The sequence below is a fragment of the Protopterus annectens genome, chromosome 3.part1 (genome assembly GCF_019279795.1).
Source record: "Protopterus annectens isolate FY-2018-M chromosome 3.part1, PAN1.0, whole genome shotgun sequence".
Taxonomy (NCBI): domain Eukaryota; kingdom Metazoa; phylum Chordata; order Ceratodontiformes; family Protopteridae; genus Protopterus; species Protopterus annectens.
Genome location: NC_056732.1, coordinates 50718995 through 50740882, shown reverse-complemented (window position 1 = coordinate 50740882; position 21888 = coordinate 50718995). Strand labels below are relative to the sequence as shown.

Genomic DNA, 21888 nt, shown 5'->3' with positions numbered 1-21888 from the left:
AAAAGCTATGAAACCTGAGCACTGTAGTGTTTCATGTGTGGTCTAAACTGTAGCAGCTTGCTAGTTTAAAAGTAACAAAACAAAATGTCTTCCTTTTTTTTTTTTTTAAACAACCTCCAGGTGAGCTATAAACTGCAGCAACTTGTTGAGCATCTGGCTTACCTGATTGGTATACCAGTAGAAAAAGCGTCTTTTTTTTTTTTTTCTCTCTTCACTAGAAGAGCTGGGGTGGGGCATAGATGCATAGACCTAAGCTGGGGTGGGGTATAGATGCATAGAGCTAATATTAATAGGCTAATCACTTGCAATGGTAGCTGTATCCTTTCTTCATCTCTCTATTTTTATGCCAAGGTGTGGGATTTTTATTACTGTGGATCGTATTTGTCAGGGCTTTAGCCTCCTCCTCCTCAGGCAAGAGAGCTGTGAAGTTTTAGCCCTAGCCACTGATTTTATCCTGTCTACCTCATGCAGGGCAGTGGCTAGGGGTGTGAGAGGTGCCCTAAAGCTTTGGAAGGTGGCTGCCTTATCTGATCTTTGGTAGGATGCCATAGTTTAGGCTACTGCAACAGTGATCTCTCTGAACATCTACTGTTATGGTAAGTGTACTTACATAGCTGTACTGGACTTCTGCTACCCGACTGGCTGCTTCCCACTTCTCAAATGTTTTATGATAGCACTAGGAGTTCTTGCCTTGTGTTAACTTCCCGAAGACACATTATATAGGTAAATATTTACTATATAAATTGATCTTCAAGAGGGCCCTTTGCAGTGGGTAATGTATACAAGCCTTCTGTCCACGCCTCGCTTTTTTTTTGCCTGCATTTATTGTTAGTTTACGATGCAGCAGGACTCTGTAAGTTAGCAGCAAGTTTAATTTTATCTTTTTGTAGTGTAGTGTGTTTCAAGAACTAGGAACCATAAGGTACAGCTGTTCGCCCAAAACATGATGCTGTACACAATTCATGGGAGCATGTAATCAAGAGCATAAGGGCTCAAGACCTTTAGAAGAGCCATGTGACAGGGCTTGCCATGAAGGTACTTAAAATATCATGAGATTTTGATTACCAGTTTGCACCACTTCGTCCGCCTAAACTGCCCACTGTTGTTCATCCTGGATACAGTGCAGAACCAGCTTAATCAAAGTTTGTTGCTTTTTTCTGTAATAAATACAGATCATTTTCTTCTGCATTCCTATTGGGTATGGGCCTGGCTATAAAGATCACCTACTGTAATAACTTCTCCTTTATCTTTCATTTGAGGATAACTTACCTCTACGTTCACGTTACTGCCAAGCTCTCAAGAAGTGGGAATAAAGGAATTTTATTCCTAGAATTATATGCTGCATCAGGGAACAAGTATACAGATTTGAAAGCACATATTATAATATGTTAAGGACATCTAGAAGAAATGTAAAAATTGGAAAATACATGAAAACCTGATTTTCAAACAGGACGTTTGCAAATATTATCTATTTGTCTGTGGGTGTGGGCTGTTTGAATGGTTGATTGAAGCTATGGTTTTTTGCACACACATTGTGACTAACTAAAATGGTTTCATGTGCTTGCATTGAAGGTTCACAAAGCAGAAGAATTTTTGAATTCTCCACTTTATCCTGTCCTTATTATCAGCTATGAAATGCTACTGCGTTCCTTGGATCATATTCAGCGTGTTGACTTTGGCCTTATAATTTGTGATGAAGGGCATCGCTTGAAGAATACATCTATTAAGACTGCTTCAGCCCTTCTCAGTTTGACATGTGAAAGAAGGATAATCCTTACTGGTCAGTAAACTCTTCTGCCACTTAATAAATATGCCCAATTTGATCTAAAACTGGTATAGAGGGAAAATTCAAAAGAATGTGTGTGCCGTTCATTGCCATGTTTATCTTTTATCAGTCAGTACATTTAGTTAGTCAGAGAATATTCATTTGGTGTCCTTTTATAATTAAACAACATAAACAAATATGATGCGAGATAAAGCTTTATTGCAATACACACACACGCACTGTACCAACAGTTTTATCTACACAGTATCTGGAGAGGTGAAATCAGTTTGGCTGCTTTCATGTGCTTTTGAAATAACTGATCTGATATTCTTAATCCTCATTCCGTCATTACGCCTGGGTTACTGGTTCCGACCTCGGAACCAAGCCAGCCATCTTCCAAGTTCGCGACAGCTACAAACTCTCGAGCTAAACTCTTACCCACAATTCCCCTCTCCCTGTTACCTCAGATTTCGTTTGCCGCATTGCCATTCAGTCGTGTCAAGCCACTTTTCTTGAGCTAAGTGAAACTTTCTTTGATAATACCTAATCATGTTACAGCTTTTCTCAGTTGAAATCTTCTTAGTTATCTCTTACCCTATCGCACCTAGCGACTCTCTCTTGTTTTTTCCTAGCCTTTTTTTTTTCTTCTTACCATGAGGTAACTCCTTTACCATCGTTGGTAAAACCTTTCTTTGCCTTACCTTCGGGTATTTCTCGTACCATTGTTGGTACCTTCTTCCTTCCTTTCTTTTTCTTCCACCTACCTATCATGGCAGAGAAAAAAGGTGGTCCAGGTTTAAAAGATGTGTGGATTGTGGGCATAAATTGCCTATTTTGAACGCACATTCATTATGTGTTTACTGTTTGGGTGTGCCTCACTTAACTGTTGACCCGACTTGCGTTTTTTGTGCGAACTTTTCTAACAGGACTTTGGTGGAAAGGAAAAATAAGCTGATCTTAAAGGGACTACTTAAATCTTCCTTTACAGAGGCTATTTCTGGGTCGGAGGCTTCAAACCCTCCTAGTTCCCATAAGAAAAAGGATGAACATAAAAAGGCCAAGTCTCTTCTGTCGTTTCCTGCTGGGGACCATCAGGAACCGAGACCTAAGAAGGCCAAACTTTCTAGTTCGGAATTGACTTCCTTGGCCCGAGCCTTTTGGTACCTAGATCTTCTGCACCGAAGCCTTCGGCACCATCCGCTACTTCAGCACCAAATATTGGTGTCCTACACCTCATCGGAACCGAGGGTCACCTCGGTTCAGACTTCCTTACCGGCACTGACTTTTTCATCGATGCAGACCTTTACGGTGTCAATGACTGTTCCGATGCCCTCTGCTGCTTCAGCTCTGACAATTTACATGGCACTGACTATCCTCTCGGTAAAGACCACCTCGTTTTCCGCACAGATTCTTTCGGCACCTACCATAGTGCCAACTACCACTTCGGCACTGACCCCGTCGGTGCAGACCTTACATTCGGCACCGATGATCTCCTCGGTGCAGACACCAGTAGTGCAGACTTTATCAGCTCCGTTGTTCTCAGTGCAGACACCTATTTTAGCACTATCCAAAGACCCCTTTGTGGGCACAGAGTTTCCTTCATCCTTGGATAGACCTGACTCCCCTTCAGCTAATGTCCATGAGATCCACTAGAAGCCTCTCTGAGCATGATGTGGTGTGTCTTGCTTTCGGCCAGAGGTATCCAACCCTCCAGGACCTATTCTTCCTTTGGAGGTGAACACCCTTCTCCAAAGACTCCTACCTATTCTCCTCCTTCATTGCCTTTGAAGCCCCTTGCTTGTAGCACAGACTTCCCTCACTACGGCTACTTTTATGGACCTCACTAAGGAGCCGCAGTTGCCTTTGTGGTGGGAGAGACTTGTCACTCCAGTCACTGCTCAGGATGCCAGCTGTGGCGTACATACTTCTGTTTTTCGCAGCCATCCAGGGACTCCGAGTTGGCAGGCTGATTTGCTTGAGCGAGGTGTGATCTCCTCGGGTGGACCAGCCTTCAACTCATGGAGAAGGCTCTTACATCTGTTGGCGATCCTGTACTATCAGTGCCCCATCCTCCTCTGGACCGCAATTTACACAAGCCCCCCCCAGCGGACACCGGGCACAAGGGCCTCAGGACACACTCCCACAAGAGGCCCCTTTTGTGCTGTCTTCCCCAGATTCTCCCCCTGAGGAAGTTCATCTCAAGAGTTTGTGTAAGAGGAAGCACGTGGACTCCCCAGAGGAGTCCCTCACAAAAGACACAGACTTTGATGATGGGGAAGGGTCCCCTTGGTCACCCTCTGAGGTATCCTTTGGAGATATCCTCGAAATACTTAAACAGAGAGGTGAATGGTGGCCTTCTAACCCCACCTCTGAAGAGTCTGTGTTCCTGCAGGCCTTTCTTACCCCGCCCCCTACCTCCTGGGTTACTCCACCTGCCGACGACCTTGTCTGGCTTGTCGTGCAGCGTGCATGGAAGGCTCTTGACACCGTTGAAGCCATTCCCCAGAGGCCAGATAAAATCTTGTCCCCTCCAGATAGTGATCCTCACTGGTCCAAAGGTCTTCCTGTAGATGCCTTGGTGGTGGCGGCCGCAACAAAAAAGGATCTGGTGGAAGAAAGCCAGACTGTTCACCCGCCCAACAAAGAGTCCTGGGCGCTGGACAGATTAGGGAAGCGTACTTTTGCATCAGCGACCTTTGCAGTCATTTTACCAGGCTTCAAAGAGACTTAATTTCTTAGCTCTCTGAAACTTTGGCCGGAGCTGTGTCTGATGAGGTCCGAGACATAGTGGCCTCACAGTTGGCCACCCTTGAATCGATCTCTAACTCCTCCATGCATCTGATTTCTCACGCATCAGAAGGAGCAGCTAGAGCAGTGGGTGCAGGCATTGTCATGAGGCGGCATGCCTGGATGCGCTTGTGTGATTTCATGGAACCCTTCAAGGCTTCCTTTCTGAATGCTCCCATTGAAGCCTCTTCGTTATTTGAACCCAAGGTAAAAGACATACTGGCTAGATGTGAACAGGATGGTAAGACCCTTTCTGCTGTGGATGTCAGTTACACTTCCCCTCAACGGGCTTTCTCCAGAAACCAGAAGAGTGGGAAGATGTGGCACAAAAAGTCTCAAGGTTCTTTCCATGACACACAAGCCGAGTTTTCCCCTAGAGGCAGAGGGGGAAACTCATATGGAAGACGCCCCTTTCGGGGCAGAGGAGGTCTGCATAACCAGGGCTCCAGATATTCTTTGTCTGGCCAGTCCTACCAGCGCTCCTGAAGAGCGGCCCAACTGCTTTCCTCTGGAAGCGGTTGGGGGTCGTTTCTCTTTGTACCCTTCTGCCTGGCTAACCATTACCACCAATTCTTGAGTATGAGAGATAATAACCAGAGGTTATCATATTCCCTTTGATCTTTGTCCTGCCCCCCCCTAAGAAACTTACCCAACGTTCCACCCAGTCAAATGGAAGAAGCAGCATTCGAGATTTCAAAGCTGCTAAGAAAAAGAGTCATCCAAATAGTCCTTCCAGATCATATAGGATCCGGATTCTACTCAAGATTATTTTTGGTGCCAAAAAAGTCCGGGTACTGGAGACCGATTTTGGATCTCAGTGTGTTAAACAAATTCGTAAAGGTACAGAAATTCTGGATGGTCACAATTCAGTCTATCCTCCCACTCTTGAAGGCAGACGATTGGATGTGCTCTTTAGATCTTCAAGATACGTACCACAAACATAAAGGTGGACAGACCATCGAGAAGATTCCTTCGCTTCCGTGCTGGAGCCAGTCATTGCCAGTTCAGAGTACTGCCCTTCGGACTGTCTACAGCCCCAGAGTGTTCACAAAGTGCATGGCAGTTGTCACAGCTCACTTGTGACTGCAAGGATTCCAGGTGTTACCATACCTAGACGGCTGGCTCATCACCGCCTCCACCAGACATCTATTGGAAAAAGCCTTTGCATACTCCCTTCACACCGCAGAAAGGCTAGGTGTAACTATAAACTGGCAAAAATCCAACCTCCCCCATCCCAATCCATAGAATTCATTGGGGTCCTGTTGGATACAAAGAACTGCAAGGCATCGATTCCAGAGCACAGAATTCTAAGGATAAAATGACTCATACCCAGCCTCTCAAGGGAAAGATCCACAGCACATTCTGTCCTCCAGCTGTTGGGTTCCATGGCAGCTTCCATCACCATTGTTCCCCTTGCGAGATTCCACATGAGGCCCTTACAATAGTTGCTGCTCGCCCAGTGGTACCCTTTTCAGTTTCCTCTATCATCCCAGATTTGGGTGACTCAGAGATGCAAATAAGACTTGATTTGGTGGATGTCACAGTGGTCTCGCCCCTTCACACCCCAACAGCCCAAAGCTACAGTGACCACGGACGCCTCCCTGATGGGGGTGGGGGGGGGGGTCTTTTTCAAGGGAAGACAGTCCAAGGCACATGGTCGGAACTGAAGACCCATCTGCATGTAAATGTCATAGAACTGAGGGTGTTGCTTCTAGCGTTGCAAGCATTCCATCCCTTCTTCCCGTCAGGGACTATTGCAATACAATCGGACAACATGGCTGTAGTCTGGTACATCAACAAACAAGGCGGAACCAAATCCTACCCACTTTGTCGGGAGGCCATGAGGATATGGCAATGGGCGATGGCTACCAACCGCTTTCTGATAGCAATGCACATTCCTGGCAGTTCCAACGTGATAGCAGACAGATTGAGCAGGTGCATTCTGCAACCACATGAGTGGTCTCTGAATCCTCTTATAGTGGCGGAGATTTTCAACCGCTGGAGTCTCCCTTGCTGCAACCTTTTTGTATCCCCAACCAACTACAAATGCAGCAATATACTTCGCCCTGATTCCCCCTCGGGGACAGTCACCCAGGGACGCTGTAGTCCACGATTGGCCCTTGGGTCTGCTTTATGCCTTCCCCCTCTTCCTCTCATTCCCCAGTTCCTGAAGAAAGCCCGCCGGTTGAAGAGCACGATAATCCTCATAGCGCCATGTTGGCCTCGTCAAATTTGGTTCCCCTTCCTATGGCCTCACCTGCTAGATCAGCCATGGATTCTCAATCCAACTCCGGACTTGATCTCCCACCGCAGAACCTGATTCACCCCAACTTGAACAGCCTGAAGCTCAGCTTGGCTACTCCACTTCTGGTGATTGCCAGGCAGACTGATCTTTCTTCCCCAGTAAGTGACATTCTTATTGCCTCTCATAAGTTTTCCACGAGAACTACTTATCTCAGCAAGTGGAAAAGGTTTACCATTTGGCTGAAGGAAAAATGGATAGACCCTTTTTGAGCACCAGTGCCGGTAGTATTGGAATACCTGTCAAGTTTATTCCAATCTGGCCTATCTACTTCTACCATTTGAGTTTATTTGGCCACAATATCTAATTTTCACAATGGTGTCCATGACTCTTCCCTTATGTCACACAAATTATGCAAGACCTTTCTAAAAAGTGTAAATCATTTGAAACCCCTTTTTAGAGAACCTATCCAGCCATGGGACCTGCCATTAGTCCTGCAAGCTTTGACAACGTCTCCTTTTGAACCAGTTTCTTCATGCAACCTCAAGTTTCTTTCAGGGCAAACTTTGTTCTTGGTCGCCATTACTTCTGCCAGACGTATCTCTGAACTTCAACCTCTGTGCATCAAACGGCCTTACTTGATCTTTCATAAAGCTAGAGTGTCATTGAGAACTAATCCTTCCTTTCTGCCAAAAGTGATCTCTGAAATGTCCATTAACCAAACCATTGAATTGCCAGTTTTCTTTCCCAATCATTCTAACAGAGGAGAATATTGTCTACATACCCTAGACATTCACAGACAAGTTTGTTTCTATCTGGACAGAACTAAGGCTTCTTGCAAATCAGATCAGTTATTATTGGCCTAGATTTGGATGTGTTGTTTCTAACGTCACATTGGCTAAATGGTTAAAAGACTGTGTAACATGTATTCACAAAACCTACGATATCCCTCTGACTACAGCCGTAAGGGCTCATTCCACTAGATTGGTAGCAACTTATGCTGCCTTCCATGTTAGAGCTTCTTTACATGATTTTGTGCAGCTGCAACTTGGGCTAGACCTCATACCTTCATCAACTATTACAAATTGGATTTGGCCTCCAGAGGAAGAGCATCCTTTGGTTCAATGGTGCTCAGGAATGTCCTTCCATGAGAGCCTCCCAGGAATAAAGGTAGCTGGGGACTGTCCCAGGCATAAAGAATGAAAGAGCATTAACGATATCAGATAAAGAAGTTATGTCTTAAAATAACGTTCCATCTGTATTCTTGATCTTCCTTCAGTCATTACGACCCTCCCTCCTTCCCCCTCCTGAGGCTTATAGTGGATCTCATCTTCTGGTTCCATTAGGTCCTTTGGCCAGAGGTAGCCTTTACTTTCTTAGACTTGCAAACTCAGTCTGAGGTAACAGGGAGAGGGGAATTGTGGGTAAGAGTTTAGCTCGAGAGTTTGTGGCTGTCGCGAGCTTGGAAGGTGGCCGGCTCGGTTCCGAGGTCGGAACCGATAACCCAGGCGTAATGACTGAACGAGGATCAACAATACAGATGGAACATTATGGTAAGACATAACTTCTTTTTCTGCTTACTTGTTTTGTTTTCATTTAATATTCAACTTCCTTACAAGGGTACCCTTTAAGTGCGTTTGTGTGTGTGTGTGTGTGTGTGTTTGCCTGAGTGCACACAAACAAGAATATGTATGGATTGGGGAAACCATTCATAATGATGTTATATTTTAGAACCCTTTCTGATTGTCATTTGCCATCTAATAGATTCATTTGCCATCTCATAGATTCATGATGTCTTTTGGCTTGTTTTTCCCTTATACCCTTTTGATGCCATTCTGCTATTTGAAGTCATGGAAATCAAAACACAGTGTACAGTTTCATCAACTGATGTTACTGCTAGTGTTCACTCATTATGGATACCTGCCAAGGAGCAGCTCTTCTTTGAGTGAGGTGATAAATCTCTTGTCTGTTAAAATATAAAGTAGTCATTCAGGAAAGAAGAGCATGTATCTAGCACTGCAAGGTAGTTAGTGTTGCCTACAGTGCGAGTGTCTCCTTCACATGGTTTGGCTTTGAGTTATGAATGTTCTGTCGTGTGACCTTTGATTCCACATATAAATGTTAACACATAATAGCAACTGCACTAAGTGTGTTTTATCACATGCCTGGAGTGCAATAATGGTCATATGCCAGTCGCTTCTTGATGTGTGCTATTAAGCTCAGTTACACTTTTAAAGTTTTTTATCTTTATAAATGAGCACTCTTCTACAGAATATGTAAGGTTTGCTGTTATTATAAAGCATTTTCCTCTTGTTTGTAATCATTTTTATTAATAAAATGCCAATAACAAGAAGAGTAGCAGATGATGACAGTCAGTTATATAACAATATAATAGATACTTGATCTATTAATGAAACATTGAGAAACAAGCAAAGGCATGGCTTGCTAACTTAAAGTGGTGTAAATTATGAGGGCTAAAACAGGTCATAATGAAGGGGGATATATGACTGTATACTTGGGTAACCTCATTAGTTATTCGAGTAATATTCGTTTTTATAGTTTATACAGCTTGATAAGGTATGGTCCCATAAGGCCTGTAGGTTACAATTTGCATGAACTTTGCCAGGTGCTACAAACAGGGGAGAATTTTGTTGCTGTTATTCTTACACAATAAACAAGCATATCACCTTAAGAAATATAACAACCCAGGAATATTAGGACATACTGGTGAGGTCCACTTACAGACAATTTACAGTCTAATCACTTATTTATAATCATTTTAATGCAGTTGTTTAATGTAATGTTAAAGCTCTTCTGTTCCATTATTTAATGGGGGGGTCCTGTTGCAGCATCCCCCTGGTGAAAATAGTACATTTGAATACTGGCTTCAGTGCGTAGCTTCAGCAAAACAAGCTCTCTGCTTCCTTAGTTCTAATCATCAGCTTAATTTCACCTCTCCCAGTCTGAAAAAAGAAACTGAGTGATAAGGGCTAGTAGTTTAGCCAGTTTTAGAAAAAGTCAGTTACTGGCCGGTATGTACACTGCTTGGATGCCAGCAAAGAAGAAAGTTAGAGAGTCTGAAAGAAAAGCAGCTGGAAAAGGTGTAGAGAAAGCACTGACTGGGAAGAATCCTGTAGCTGTTCAGCAAAACGCAGTTCAAGCCCCAGCTTTGGGACAACAGATGGCTTCCAGTAATTTAGAGGAAAAAATAAATCAAATGTACTCGGATCTGATTAAAGTAAATGAAACATTAAAGGAGTATATTAACTGAAATAACAAAAGGCTGGAAAAATGAAGGAAGCTTTAAATAGTTATTCAAATGAATTGATAAAACTGCAAAATAAATCAGAGACTGAAATGAAGAAAAGGTGGGCTGAATATAAGACTACTTAAGAAGAGAGTTAGAGGAGAGAACACGCACACAAAAAGAAAAACTTGAGATTTTCTGGTTTACCAGAGAAAGTGGAAGGAACAGACTGTATTAATTTTCTGAAAGCACAAATAAGCAAATGGACTGGTGATCCACTGCAGGATTTGTTAACTGAAAGGGCACATTGTGTGTATGCACCAAACCTGGCCATGAGAAAGCAGTCAAGATCTATATTAATAAAGATGCAATCATCCCAGAAGACAGATTTGATCCTGACAAAACTGTGGCAGAAGGGCAAAGTATTGAAAATTGGAGACAGTAGAGAGTTTTTGGAAAATGATTATTGACTGTGAACCAGACAGAAGAGAAGCAAATTTATCCCAGCAATCGGGGAATGTCAAGAGGCAGGTGTGAGATTCCCTTTTGCACTATTGTCTTCTTGTAAATACAGATACATTTTAATCATTTACTCATTATATTTGCTGTAACATTACTATATTTGCACTATGGGAATGCATGTTTGTCTGATATTGCCCTAATACTGCCCTGGAATGAATCCTTTTATGTGGTTATTTGAAAATTGATGTACTTCAGTGTTCTCATTTCTAATTGTTCTATTGCCATTGTACTGAGGTTTTACACATTTTTTTCATTTGTATTTGTACTGTTTGAAAGTATTACGTATTAACACCCAGACAGAACCTGAAATAGGTCCACAAGGATCAGTGCTGTACCCTGGTCAATAAATATAATTAAATAAATGATGACTGTGACCCACTGCACACTTCCACCAGTGTGGTGTATTTGTAGATGTCAGAGGCATAGTGAGGCATTACTGTGTAATGACTAGCAAAGGCTGCTATTCACACTGCATGCATTTTTTTTTGTGTGACAGTGCAGTTCACTGTGTGCTCATCTGGGTTCCGCTTTTTGGGCCACATTCCACCACTTCACCTGCTCTGCCTTATATTGTGCCTGTCAGTGGTAGTGGTGGTTGGGGGGAGTGCAACTAGTGAACCATCTGCCTCCTCTGCACTTGTGGTCAGTGATGTTGCCAGTACAGCACACAGGCAGGCTGTGGGTGGCTGGACCCACTGTCTTTGTCTCTTTAATGTTTCCTCATAGGTTCATAGATAAATACTAGGCTAGCTGCTTTTGTGGGCCATTTTAAGCCTAGTCAATTTCCCTTTCAAAGGTAAGAATCTAACCCTGTACTTGTGTCAGTGACATAAACACCCTAACCATTATACTAAACCCCAACTCATCGTCATATTGTGTTGCTTGAGATATATTTCAACCATCCTGAAGGCCACTGGTGGATCATACTGCAATGGTAGGCAGCAGATTTAGGGTTTAATGAGGCCAGACATACAGTCTTTGCTATTTTTGGCTTTATGTGATCAAAGGAGAGTACTAGGCTAATGATCCTAAAGGTAACCATTACCACCAATTCTTGAGTATGAGAGATAATAACCAGAGGTTATCATATTCCCTTTGATCTTTGTCCTGCCCCCCCCTAAGAAACTTACCCAACGTTCCACCCAGTCAAATGGAAGAAGCAGCATTCGAGATTTCAAAGCTGCTAAGAAAAAGAGTCATCCAAATAGTCCTTCCAGATCATATAGGATCCGGATTCTACTCAAGATTATTTTTGGTGCCAAAAAAGTCCGGGTACTGGAGACCGATTTTGGATCTCAGTGTGTTAAACAAATTCGTAAAGGTACAGAAATTCTGGATGGTCACAATGCAGTCTATCCTCCCACTCTTGAAGGCAGACGATTGGATGTGCTCTTTAGATCTTCAAGATACGTACCACAACATAAAGGTGGACAGACCATCGAGAAGATTCCTTCGCTTCCGTGCTGGAGCCAGTCATTGCCAGTTCAGAGTACTGCCCTTCGGACTGTCTACAGCCCCAGAGTGTTCACAAAGTGCATGGCAGTTGTCACAGCTCACTTGTGACTGCAAGGATTCCAGGTGTTACCATACCTAGACGGCTGGCTCATCACCGCCTCCACCAGACATCTATTGGAAAAAGCCTTTGCATACTCCCTTCACACCGCAGAAAGGCTAGGTGTAACTATAAACTGGCAAAAATCCAACCTCCCCCATCCCAATCCATAGAATTCATTGGGGTCCTGTTGGATACAAAGAACTGCAAGGCATCGATTCCAGAGCACAGAATTCTAAGGATAAAATGACTCATACCCAGCCTCTCAAGGGAAAGATCCACAGCACATTCTGTCCTCCAGCTGTTGGGTTCCATGGCAGCTTCCATCACCATTGTTCCCCTTGCGAGATTCCACATGAGGCCCTTACAATAGTTGCTGCTCGCCCAGTGGTACCCTTTTCAGTTTCCTCTATCATCCCAGATTCGGGTGACTCAGAGATGCAAATAAGACTTGATTTGGTGGATGTCACAGTGGTCTCGCCCCTTCACACCCCAACAGCCCAAAGCTACAGTGACCACGGACGCCTCCCTGATGGGGGTGGGGGGGGGGTCTTTTTCAAGCGAAGACAGTCCAAGGCACATGGTCGGAACTGAAGACCCATCTGCATGTAAATGTCATAGAACTGAGGGTGTTGCTTCTAGCGTTGCAAGCATTCCATCCCTTCCTCCAGTCAGGGACTATTGCAATACAATCGGACAACATGGCTGTAGTCTGGTACATCAACAAACAAGGCGGAACCAAATCCTACCCACTTTGTCGGGAGGCCATGAGGATATGGCAATGGGCGATGGCTACCAACCGCTTTCTGATAGCAACGCACATTCCTGGCAGTTCCAACGTGATAGCAGACAGATTGAGCAGGTGCATTCTGCAACCACATGAGTGGTCTCTGAATCCTCTTATAGTGGCGGAGATTTTCAACCGCTGGAGTCTCCCTTGCTGCAACCTTTTTGTATCCCCAACCAACTACAAATGCAGCAATATACTTCGCCCTGATTCCCCCTCGGGGACAGTCACCCAGGGACGCTGTAGTCCACGATTGACCCTTGGGTCTGCTTTATGCCTTCCCCCTCTTCCTCTCATTCCCCAGTTCCTGAAGAAAGCCCGCCGGTTGAAGAGCACGATAATCTTCATAGCGCCATGTTGGCCTCGTCAAATTTGGTTCCCCTTCCTATGGCCTCACCTGCTAGATCAGCCATGGATTCTCAATCCAACTCCGGACTTGATCTCCCACCGCAGAACCTGATTCACCCCAACTTGAACAGCCTGAAGCTCAGCTTGGCTACTCCACTTCTGGTGATTGCCAGGCAGACTGATCTTTCTTCCCCAGTAAGTGACATTCTTATTGCCTCTCATAAGTTTTCCACGAGAACTACTTATCTCAGCAAGTGGAAAAGGTTTACCATTTGGCTGAAGGAAAAATGGATAGACCCTTTTTGAGCACCAGTGCCGGTAGTATTGGAATACCTGTCAAGTTTATTCCAATCTGGCCTATCTACTTCTACCATTTGAGTTTATTTGGCCACAATATCTAATTTTCACAATGGTGTCCATGACTCTTCCCTTATGTCACACAAATTATGCAAGACCTTTCTAAAAAGTGTAAATCATTTGAAACCCCTTTTTAGAGAACCTATCCAGCCATGGGACCTGCCATTAGTCCTGCAAGCTTTGACAACGTCTCCTTTTGAACCAGTTTCTTCATGCAACCTCAAGTTTCTTTCAGGGAAAACTTTGTTCTTGGTCGCCATTACTTCTGCCAGACGTATCTCTGAACTTCAACCTCTGTGCATCAAACGGCCTTACGTGATCTTTCATAAAGATAGAGTGTCATTGAGAACTAATCCTTCCTTTCTGCCAAAAGTGATCTCTGAAATGTCCATTAACCAAACCATTGAATTGCCAGTTTTCTTTCCCAATCATTCTAACAGAGGAGAATATTGTCTACATACCCTAGACATTCACAGACAAGTTTGTTTCTATCTGGACAGAACTAAGGCTTCTTGCAAATCAGATCAGTTATTATTGGCCTAGATTTGGATGTGTTGTTTCTAACGTCACATTGGCTAAATGGTTAAAAGACTGTGTAACATGTATTCACAAAACCTACGATATCCCTCTGACTACAGCCGTAAGGGCTCATTCCACTAGATTGGTAGCAACTTATGCTGCCTTCCATGTTAGAGCTTCTTTACATGATTTTTGTGCAGCTGCAACTTGGGCTAGACCTCATACCTTCATCAACTATTACAAATTGGATTTGGCCTCCAGAGGAAGAGCATCCTTTGGTTCAATGGTGCTCAGGAATGTCCTTCCATGAGAGCATCCCAGGAATAAAGGTAGCTGGGGACTGTCCCAGGCATAAAGAATGAAAGAGCATTAACGATATCAGATAAAGAAGTTATGTCTTAAAATAACGTTCCATCTGTATTCTTGATCTTCCTTCAGTCATTACGACCCTCCCTCCTTCCCCCTCCTGAGGCTTATAGTGGATCTCATCTTCTGGTTCCATTAGGTCCTTTGGCCAGAGGTAGCCTTTACTTTCTTAGACTTGCAAACTCAGTCTGAGGTAACAGGGAGAGGGGAATTGTGGGTAAGAGTTTAGCTCGAGAGTTTGTGGCTGTCGCGAGCTTGGAAGGTGGCCGGCTCGGTTCCGAGGTCGGAACCGATAACCCAGGCATAATGACTGAACGAGGATCAACAATACAGATGGAACATTATGGTAAGACATAACTTCTTTTTCTGCTTACTTGTTTTGTTTTCATTTAATATTCAACTTCCTTACAAGGGTACCCTTTAAGTGCGTTTGTGTGTGTGTGTGTGTGTGTGTGTGTGTGTGTGTGTGTGTGTGTTTGCCTGAGTGCACACAAACAAGAATATGTATGGATTGGGGAAACCATTCATAATGATGTTATATTTTAGAACCCTTTCTGATTGTCATTTGCCATCTAATAGATTCATTTGCCATCTCATAGATTCATGATGTCTTTTGGCTTGTTTTTCCCTTATACCCTTTTGATGCCATTCTGCTATTTGAAGTCATGGAAATCAAAACACAGTGTACAGTTTCATCAACTGATGTTACTGCTAGTGTTCACTCATTATGGATACCTGCCAAGGAGCAGCTCTTCTTTGAGTGAGGTGATAAATCTCTTGTCTGTTAAAATATAAAGTAGTCATTCAGGAAAGAAGAGCATGTATCTAGCACTGCAAGGTAGTTAGTGGTGCCTACAGTGCGAGTGTCTCCTTCACATGGTTTGGCTTTGAGTTATGAATGTTCTGTCGTGTGACCTTTGATTCCACATATAAATGTTAACACATAATAGCAACTGCACTAAGTGTGTTTTATCACATGCCTGGAGTGCAATAATGGTCATATGCCAGTCGCTTCTTGATGTGTGCTATTAAGCTCAGTTACACTTTTAAAGTTTCTTATCTTTATAAATGAGCACTCTTCTACAGAATATGTAAGGTTTGCTGTTATTATAAAGCATTTTCCTCTTGTTTGTAATCATTTTTATTAATAAAATGCCAATAACAAGAAGAGTAGCAGATGATGACAGTCAGTTATATAACAATATAATAGATACTTGATCTATTAATGAAACATTGAGAAACAAGCAAAGGCATGGCTTGCTAACTTAAAGTGGTGTAAATTATGAGGGCTAAAACAGGTCATAATGAAGGGGGATATATGACTGTATACTTGGGTAACCTCATTAGTTATTCGAGTAATATTCGTTTTTATAGTTTATACAGCTTGATAAGGTATGGTCCCATAAGGCCTGTAGGTTACAATTTGCATGAACTTTGCCAGGTGCTACAAACAGGGGAGAATTTTGTTGCTGTTATTCTTACACAATAAACAAGCATATCACCTTAAGAAATATAACAACCCAGGAATATTAGGACATACTGGTGAGGTCCACTTACAGACAATTTACAGTCTAATCACTTATTTATAATCATTTTAATGCAGTTGTTTAATGTAATGTTAAAGCTCTTCTGTTCCATTATTTAATGGGGGGGTCCTGTTGCAGCATCCCCCTGGTGAAAATAGTACATTTGAATACTGGCTTCAGTCGTAGCTTCAGCAAAACAAGCTCTCTGCTTCCTTAGTTCTAATCATCAGCTTAATTTCACCTCTCCCAGTCTGAAAAAGAAACTGAGTGATAAGGGCTAGTAGTTTAGCCAGTTTTAGAAAAAGTCAGTTACTGGCGGTATGTACACTGCTTGGATGCCAGCAAAGAAGAAAGTTAGAGAGTCTGAAAGAAAAGCAGCTGGAAAAGGTGTAGAGAAAGCACTGACTGGGAAGAATCCTGTAGCTGTTCAGCAAAACGCAGTTCAAGCCCCAGCTTTGGGACAACAGATGGCTTCCAGTAATTTAGAGGAAAAAATAAATCAAATGTACTCGGATCTGATTAAAGTAAATGAAACATTAAAGGAGTATATTAACTGAAATAACAAAAGGCTGGAAAAATGAAGGAAGCTTTAAATAGTTATTCAAATGAATTGATAAAACTGCAAAATAAATCAGAGACTGAAATGAAGAAAAGGTGGGCTGAATATAAGACTACTTAAGAAGAGAGTTAGAGGAGAGAACACGCACACAAAAAGAAAAACTTGAGATTTTCTGGTTTACCAGAGAAAGTGGAAGGAACAGACTGTATTAATTTTCTGAAAGCACAAATAAGCAAATGGACTGGTGATCCACTGCAGGATTTGTTAACTGAAAGGGCACATTGTGTGTATGCACCAAACCTGGCCATGAGAAAGCAGTCAAGACCTATATTAATAAAGATGCAATCATCCCAGAAGACAGATTTGATCCTGACAAAACTGTGGCAGAAGGGCAAAGTATTGAAAATTGGAGACAGTAGAGAGTTTTTGGAAAATGATTATTGACTGTGAACCAGACAGAAGAGAAGCAAATTTATCCCAGCAATCGGGGAATGTCAAGAAGCAGGTGTGAGATTCCCTTTTGCACTATTGTCTTCTTGTAAATACAGATACATTTTAATCATTTACTCATTATATTTGCTGTAACATTACTATATTTGCACTATGGGAATGCATGTTTGTCTGATATTGCCCTAATACTGCCCTGGAATGAATCCTTTTATGTGGTTATTTGAAAATTGATGTACTTCAGTGTTCTCATTTCTAATTGTTCTATTGCCATTGTACTGAGGTTTTACACATTTTTTTCATTTGTAATTGTACTGTTTGAAAGTATTACGTATTAACACCCAGACAGAACCTGAAATAGGTCCACAAGGATCAGTGCTGTACCCTGGTCAATAAATATAAGTAAATAAATGATGACTGTGACCCACTGCACACTTCCACCAGTGTGGTGTATTTGTAGATGTCAGAGGCATAGTGAGGCATTACTGTGTAATGACTAGCAAAGGCTGCTATTCACACTGCATGCATTTTTTTTTGTGTGACAGTGCAGTTCACTGTGTGCTCATCTGGGTTCCGCTTTTTGGGCCACATTCCACCACTTCACCTGCTCTGCCTTATATTGTGCCTGTCAGTGGTAGTGGTGGTTGGGGGGAGTGCAACTAGTGAACCATCTGCCTCCTCTGCACTTGTGGTCAGTGATGTTGCCAGTACAGCACACAGGCAAGCTGTGGGTGGCTGGACCCACTGTCTTTGTCTCTTTAATGTTTCCTCATAGGTTCATAGATAAATACTAGGCTAGCTGCTTTTGTGGGCCATTTTAAGCCTAGCCAATTTCCCTTTCAAAGGTAAGAATCTAACCCTGTACTTGTGTCAGTGACATAAACACCCTAACCATTATACTAAACCCCAACTCATCGTCATATTGTGTTGCTTGAGATATATTTCAACCATCCTGAAGGCCACTGGTGGATCATACTGCAATGGTAGGCAGCAGATTTAGGGTTTAATGAGGCCAGACATACAGTCTTTGCTATTTTTGGCTTTATGTGATCAAAGGAGAGTACTAGGCTAATGATCCTAAAGGGCATTTTTAAGCCTAGCCATGCTTCTCCGAAATAATCAAAAGATATTGGTCCCTTAAGTTATATGAGAAGTATATAAACTTAGGCATGTGTGGTTGAACATGTGCAAACTTCCTGTCTCTAACAGAGAGATTGGTGCCAGAATAGGGTTAAATTTGTGATTCCCTTCCATGATTCAACTTTTGCTTGTATAAGTGCATGGGATCATAGGAAGTTACTAGGCTATTGGGTCTGAGGCCCTTACAAGCCTAGCCACAAATTTGGCCCATGTTCCAACAAGTCAGCACCCTATGTCACTGTCCGGCAGGGACACGGGTAGAATCCCAGGGGTGTATTTTCTGTTCCCCATCCAGTTATCCAGGTTGCGTTTAAAAAAGATTAATGAGGTACCTTAGGAAGAGCGTTTTGTTCCACGTGGATGGGAAATCATTTCCAGAGGAGCAGCAGTCTCTGAGGCACATACTTGTTCCTCCAGCTTTCCTATTTATGTTGGAAGCTAGGTTTAGATCCCTGCATTGGGTATTTCTGGTGCTATTGTTTTGGGGATGTGCAACAAGTCCATTAAGACTGGACCATAGTATGCTTTGTAGGCCAAAGATAGGTCGCTTCTCGGCAGCCTATAGGAGCCTCAGTATAAGGATGATACTTTGAGGTGGACTTGTTTCCAATACAATGTACTGTTTTTGTTAATCTCTGCGATCACTTCAGTTATTGCATATGTTTGGTCAGGTTTATGCTGAAGGGTGCATTGTACTCGATTAGTCTGATCAGGGTAGTGTACAAAGTAACAGTGACATCTTTGGACCTGGATGCTTGCTTATAAGTTGTGCAACACAGAATTATTTTCTTGCTACTCTAGACACATGATGGTCAAATGTCAAGTTGCTGTCTACAAGTGTTCCCAAATCCCTGACTACTGGGTCTACTCTTAGGGGTTTATTATTGCTGTTGTAATTTGCAGGGGTGGCAGTTTTACACTGTTATGTACTTCACAGCATTGAGTTTAACTGTGTCTACAATACCAGTTATTATTCTTTGTCAGGCTGTCTTGGAGGATTTGTGTCTTGAGGCAGGGGCAGGGGGGTTCATTCACTGCACCTAATTTGCAATAGTCTACAAATTTGGTCAGCCATAGGCTGTAGATGTTAGCTTTAACTTCAGAGAAGTAGATACCAAACAGGAGTGTTTTCAGGACTGAGCTCTGAGGGACTCTGCTAGTAACTTAATTTGTGGAGGTAGACTCCCCTTTCTTAACTCCTTGAGTCCTATCTGTGAGCCAGTTGGCTATCCATTGGGTCATATAGGTTTACACTTGTGTTGCTTTGTAACTGTATTCAGTCACAGTCTGAAGGTTATGTATATGTGTCATAAACTACATCTCTAGTATGTATCTGTCATCACCTGTAACACAGCTGGAGAGTTGCAGCCTTTCACTACCCCTATTTATAGCAATATAACACAGTGAGGGATTAAAACCATTCAACACAGTGATTTGTAGGGGCATACACATACTGTTCCCAAGTGCCTTATTTTACACTCCATTTCTTTACCATTTACTGAAGTTCTGGTTCAGAGTTTACTTGTAATGCTATATTATCTGCTTACAGCAAATTTGTTGTTCTATCTGTTAAATAAAACCAAGAATTCAATACACAGGAGGTTCAGGTCCAAAAGTTTACTAGTGTACACCAGGAGGCAAAAAACGTACAAGTGCAGAATTTTGTCTAACGTGAAACAGGAAGTTCACAGACTTTATAGTCTTTACATTCAAGTTGTGCCCACCTTACTGACGTGGTATGTCACAGGGCATCTACATCACTTTAGCTTACAATCCTCTATTCACAAAAACTGCTGATGCTGTATATTTTAAAAAAGTTTTCCTCTGGTAACAGTACGGCCTTGCTATCCACCTGGTCAGACATGATGTCTTTCTGTAAAGTTACTTCTTCAAGGTTTCACATCAGTTCGAATACAATAGCAGATTCAATCTTCTAATACACATCTTTGTTCACTGTAACACTTTCCCACCATCTGCATGCTATCTTAGTAACACATATACAAGGCCAAATCATCTCAACAGGAAAGAGCAGAAGATTTCATTATTTCACATATTTCATTTCCTGACCCAGCAGATAATCACTTGTGAAAAGCATAAACATTAAAACTTGCTAAGCTAGCAACTGCCAGGGTCGGAGGCCAATTTGTTACAAGCCACACTGCAGTTTCAAAACTACTTGCATTTACACATGAATTTATCCTTTCTATTATATGATTAATAGAATAAAATGCATTACATACTACTTTATTTTTAAACTAGCATTTCACATATATTCAAATACATATTTTTCTAACATTTTCCCTCCTATTAATACTTTTTATTCTATTTTGAAGTATGTATAATGTCATTTCATCTCCTAACCTTTTCCACTAAGGATTTTCAGCTAGGTGAGTCATTCAATCTATACTTCAGAAAAAATGTCATCTGAGATCAATTTTTCAATCTCAATATCTTGGTACAAAATTTCAGTAACAGATACATCAATAAAATGTTTGATTAGTCTTTTCATGCAGGGAATTCCACAACAAACACATGCTCCTATTAGGAGTATACCCACACAAATGGCAATCAGAATATTCATTAGGATGGAACCCCACCCCCAGAATAGATTCTGGAAAAAGTTCGTCAGTGGGTTTGGGCCTGGTTCAGTCATGGCTGATACTTGCTGAATTACCTCTAGGTGGTTGTTAATTTCATGCCTGTTGTCTGGTATATATGCACAGCATTCTTTTTTGATAAGCGCGCACGTACCACCTCTCGCTGCTAGGGTGAAGTCAAGAGCCATTCGATTTTGTAGCACAACAGTTCTCATTGCATTCAGTTCATCAGTCACCAGTTCTAGGGCAGAGAAAGTCGCATTACTCATTACTTCGAGAAGTTTCGACAACTTCCTCAGCTCCCAGATCGATTTGACTGCTCCATATGCTGGGAATATTCCTGCCCAAGATATAACACTGTTACTCAAGGCCATATGTGTCAATTTACTTTTATCTTTTACGCTATTATGGTCTTTCCAGCCAGCTTCGATCCGTCCAACTGGATTTACAGGTTTCTCAACTGGACCTCCAGGTTTCCGAGGTACTTCTCTTACATTTCGTATCTTACCCAAAGGTAATTCTGCAGTGTGTCTTATTGCCGGAACCAGATAACCCAAAAAACAACTGCCGGACCAATTCTCAGCTAACCATTTATATGCTTTTTTCCCACAAATAAAATAACAGTTTTCTACTTTAGTACTAATACGCATTAACCCTGCATGAAACATTTTCTGGTCTATAACTGACAATTGTTTAAACAAAACAGGATTCTTGCGACTGTCATTCATAGTTGTTTTCATTGAGTTCAAATAGGAGTCATAATTAGTATTGCAAAGAATATTGCCATTACTATTCTTAATATAACACAGATAAGATATGGTTATATTACAATTGCTCCAGCCCACCTGGAGAGTATCATTTTTGTAAAAACATACAATTCCTTTTTGTCTGACAGGTAAAAATAAAGCTATTTTGTCCTGTGATCTCACAGTTCCTGTATCAAAGAGTAAATTCTCCCAAGTCTCATTTATCCCCAAGGGGACAGCGGACATTATCAGTCCTCCATATGCTGTTGGTATAGCTGTACAAACCCAGCAATTTGAAATGTTCATAGTCTCTGCATATACACGCTTCATGGCTAGGTATGTGTTAAAATTTGGATGCCAGTCTATAGACGTTTCGTCACG

The 21888-nt window shown here is 42.2% G+C and overlaps 1 protein-coding gene across 4 annotated transcripts in view; it reads left to right on the top strand.

Moving 5' to 3' along the window:
* The window catches only part of RAD54B (RAD54 homolog B), a 1676581-nt gene that overhangs the window by 1282368 nt on the left and 372325 nt on the right, over window positions 1-21888 (top strand). For all 4 annotated transcript variants that reach the window (XM_044066559.1, XM_044066560.1, XM_044066556.1 and 1 more), the window contains exon 8: window positions 1573-1780. In XM_044066559.1, the coding sequence (XP_043922494.1) occupies window positions 1573-1780 (208 nt within the window). The remainder of the gene's footprint in view (window positions 1-1572; window positions 1781-21888) is intronic.